This window comes from Perkinsus marinus (genome assembly GCF_000006405.1).
Source record: "Perkinsus marinus ATCC 50983 genomic scaffold scf_1104296971186, whole genome shotgun sequence".
In the NCBI taxonomy this organism is placed as follows: domain Eukaryota; phylum Perkinsozoa; order Perkinsida; family Perkinsidae; genus Perkinsus; species Perkinsus marinus.
This window is the reverse complement of record NW_003202174.1, coordinates 103,945-107,424: the sequence shown is the minus strand read 5'-3', so window position 1 is coordinate 107,424 and position 3,480 is coordinate 103,945. Positions and strand designations below refer to the sequence as shown.

The window sequence follows — 3,480 nt, the reverse complement described above, 5'->3', positions numbered from 1 at the left end:
TCATCTCCTTTGTTTAGCAGGGAATAACTCACCACTGCTGTAGTCAGACTCGTACTCAGGGGCGGAGGCGGGAGGGGAGGGTAGGAGAGGCACGCCCTACGTTCATCAAAAACAGGAAGGCGGAAGGACTGAAAAACAGACGCACATAGAACAAAAAACTCATGAATATCTTACATTTGGGGAGCCAGCTACGGGTACCGTATTGGGTATCCCAGCTCGCTGGGAAGGCGTGAGGGCAGGGGCGGTGGGGGCAGGGGCGGTGGCAGCAGGGGCGGTGGGGGCAGGGGTCTTGGCTTGAGAGGGGGCGGGGTGAGGAGGAGGAGAGGAGGTTTTACGACGCTGAAGAGAAAAAGATGATAATAAAACTGAATTCGAATGCTTACAGTGAAATATTGATCTATCGTCTTCTCAGGCGTACGTCGCCGTACGCCGTCAATAAGCGGATAAAGTCTTTCCTTCTGGTGACGATCCTTCAATGCACTCGTCCGGTCCTCCCCTCTCGCCAACTGGCATGCCAGTTGGTGATCGCGCCACTCCTGGCGCGATCGAGGGGAGAGTAGCCCACTATCATCAATTTGGTCGTCAACATCGACACTGGTAGTAGTAGATGGCCCAGCGGTAGACAGGCCGGTAGTGTAAACGATGATGTTCACCGTACTGCCGTTGAAGCTGAGGGTAAAGGACATTTGCAAGGGATTACAAAGGGACTACAAAGGGACTAGAGAAAGAGCGGAGGCTAACAACTACAAAGAACAAAGCGATTGATTGACGAGTGATTAATGAATGAGTGATCGATAACGGGCGTAGCGCGACAGCGGTATCATGAAACGTCTCGTATCCTGTGTACTGCGTCTCCGGTCTTGTGTGCTCGCACGCGAAATCTTCGCAGTGCGGCGTCAAGTTCCAATAGTGCACGAAGAGTGCTCTGCCACCGAGCACCTCGTTTCATCAGGTGCTCGCCAGGCTGTGCGGATCGAACCCAGGACCAACGGTTAGCTAGACCGTTGCTCTCCCGGGCACCCAATTGAGTCGATAATTTCATTTTCGTTTGAACTGCGTGGGTCCCCTATTATCTAGTATATTAGAGTAAAACGTAGTATCTATGTATCCTGTGGGAATCGAGCCCACGACCATCTGATCCCTGTACACTACAACTAACCACTACACCATATTGACACTGAATGATTAATGTTTTTACTTGTATAGTTTTATTCTTGGTCAGGTGGTAACTTCGAATCTCTTAGAGGGTAACATTGATTTGTCATTTATACTGCGTGCACTTCCAATTCGTGCGTGCACGTGAATCCTCGTGTGTGCGTGCTGCGCGGCGTGCACTTCAATTTCGCGCATAAATGCCATGGATTCCTCTGGTCCCCGTAGGGGTCCAGAGTGAAGTCATCGGCCAGTATTCCTGATTTGCCCAACTGGGACCCTGACTGGGAATTGGACCCACGACCATCCCCTCTAAAGCACACCATTACTAACCATTACACCACTTGGCCACTCCCAGTAAGCCACCTCCTCGTCCCCTCAACCACCATCATCCCCTATAAATGCTCTAACAAGGATTTGATCTCTATATCTTCCCCTTATCAACCCGAAACGCGAACCCATACTCGGTTTCGTCGCGTGTGCTGTCCATTCTAAAAAAATTCTGCCCACGAGGGTCGAACAAAAACTTGCTGAGATCAGGGATGATATCGCGAATATCCAGACGCAGGTGATAGCTATGTAGAATTCAATCGTACACAACAAAGTCAAAGTTTAAAGATATCAAATTTTTCCTACACAGATTTTTGAATTCTGGATTCAAGAACAAGTCTCGAGCTGCTAGACGCGGCGGCACTCTTTTTCGGACGCGCCACATTTCATTAGAGATAATTCATCACCTCGGTATCGTGAGCTTGAGCATGCTCACACAGGGCTGTAAGAGATGCCTGCTATCGTATAGGCGACAAAAAAGGTCCCCAGCTTTTATTGCGATTGCGTCAATCTCAATTCAGGCTTATGCAATAAAATGCCCGTTCAAATATCGACTGTTGCTCACACAGCTGCCCAGCACAGCGGTAGGCGCTACGCTAGGAGCACACCACTCCTGTGCTGCGACAAGCTCGATTGTCTGGGTTATGATGGAATACAACTCAACAAAGGGGATGGACACAAGTTGCTTCACACAACAACCACCCGATGTGTACAGATGTAGTGAATGATGGACAACAACTAAGACAACTTTTGAACATCACATATATCTCATGCAGGCTTCACATGGACCGTGCCAGCGTCACCTAAGTGCATGAATATGGCACAGGTTCGATCCGAGGAGCCTACGTTTTAATGTGTCCAGTATCTTTTCAGCTTCTCTCGAGTGGATGACAATCTTGTCGTTCTCTGTATTGATGCTCGAGATTGTCTGATTACCGTGCTTCAATGCTCTCAGATTGAGCTTCAGCTCCTTCAAGTGAGACTTCTCGTACTCTGTTGGATTCAATACTAGCTGTTTATACTGCTTCTGACCGGTCGTATGGTCTTCGACCTCCACCACCGAGTCTTGGGTAACGTCTCCAGTCGAAACAGCTGTGGTTGTCGCGTTCTGACAAGGAGTTCAGTATGAATCAGTGTTGGGATCATGATATGAGCGCATGTGGGATCGTGATCAGTGCTGAGATCAACTCAGGATAAGAGTGCAGTGTTTCGATAGGGGCATTGGTGGGATCGAAAACTTGCGCATCCTGAACCAGTCTACACTTACGTTATTCAGCGGGGCTGGTTCTCCCCAGACTTGAGCGGCTTGGTCCACCTCCAACTTCCCCTCACAAATAAGGGATACCCTAACGTTATAGTCGTCCGCTGTTGACGCAGGTATTGCTGGGTCTCGGCACTGCTGTCGAACAGAGTAGCGAGCAGCTAGCCCTCGGGACGGCAGATTAAGACCGGTACACTCGTATTTGACTAGTTGGGGACCAGTCCTTTGAAGGAAAGTTGTGTCTGGTAATTCGACCTGATGGAAGAAGTGGGAGAATTCCTGCCTGTAGATGCACGATGTAACGTCTATCGAGACAAGGATACTCTTGGCCCTGCTGATAGAACCTCTAATCATGAGGACTTGCCATGATAAAAGAGCATGACCAGCAAGAACTGTGTGAGCAGTTCGCAATATATCCACTACCGAAACCCTCTTATATTCCGAACATAACGAGATAAAACTCAGCCCCTGGCTCGTTTGCTGAGCCGAAGCTTTCCACCCAGGAGATCGTCACTTACCGTGATCGTCCCTTTGTGAATTTCCTTCACTTCGACAATACCAGCACCACGTACGGAGGCTTGCGAGCATCCATCCTGCTCAGCCTGAAGACGCATCAGTCGAGTCTGCGGCCAGTGTCCACTCGCTCGACCTACCACAGGCCCCGGTGCAACCGACTTGGATGCAGGCACCGGGGTCGGAGCAGGCCATCCGCGGTATACTCCTGATGAATCCTTATG

At 49.8% G+C, this 3,480-nt stretch overlaps 2 protein-coding genes across 2 annotated transcripts in view; both read right to left on the bottom strand.

Moving 5' to 3' along the window:
- On the bottom strand, positions 1 to 686 carry Pmar_PMAR006554 (Cp23 antigen, putative; the record flags this gene model as incomplete). Its single annotated transcript, XM_002767119.1, has 3 exons — positions 1 to 96; positions 175 to 339; positions 384 to 686. The coding sequence occupies 3 exons, from the start codon at positions 684 to 686 to the stop codon at positions 1 to 3; spliced, it is 564 nt and encodes a 187-aa protein (XP_002767165.1).
- Positions 687 to 2,250: 1,564 nt separating this feature from the next.
- Pmar_PMAR006553 (hypothetical protein) overlaps positions 2,251 to 3,480 on the bottom strand; it is a gene marked incomplete at both ends in the record, with an annotated part of 13,483 nt that continues 12,253 nt past the window's right edge. Inside the window, 4 exons of the mRNA XM_002767118.1 lie at positions 2,251 to 2,285; positions 2,329 to 2,590; positions 2,750 to 2,998; positions 3,262 to 3,345. Of these exons, the coding sequence (XP_002767164.1) occupies positions 2,251 to 2,285; positions 2,329 to 2,590; positions 2,750 to 2,998; positions 3,262 to 3,345 (630 nt within the window). The remainder of the gene's footprint in view (positions 2,286 to 2,328; positions 2,591 to 2,749; positions 2,999 to 3,261; positions 3,346 to 3,480) is intronic.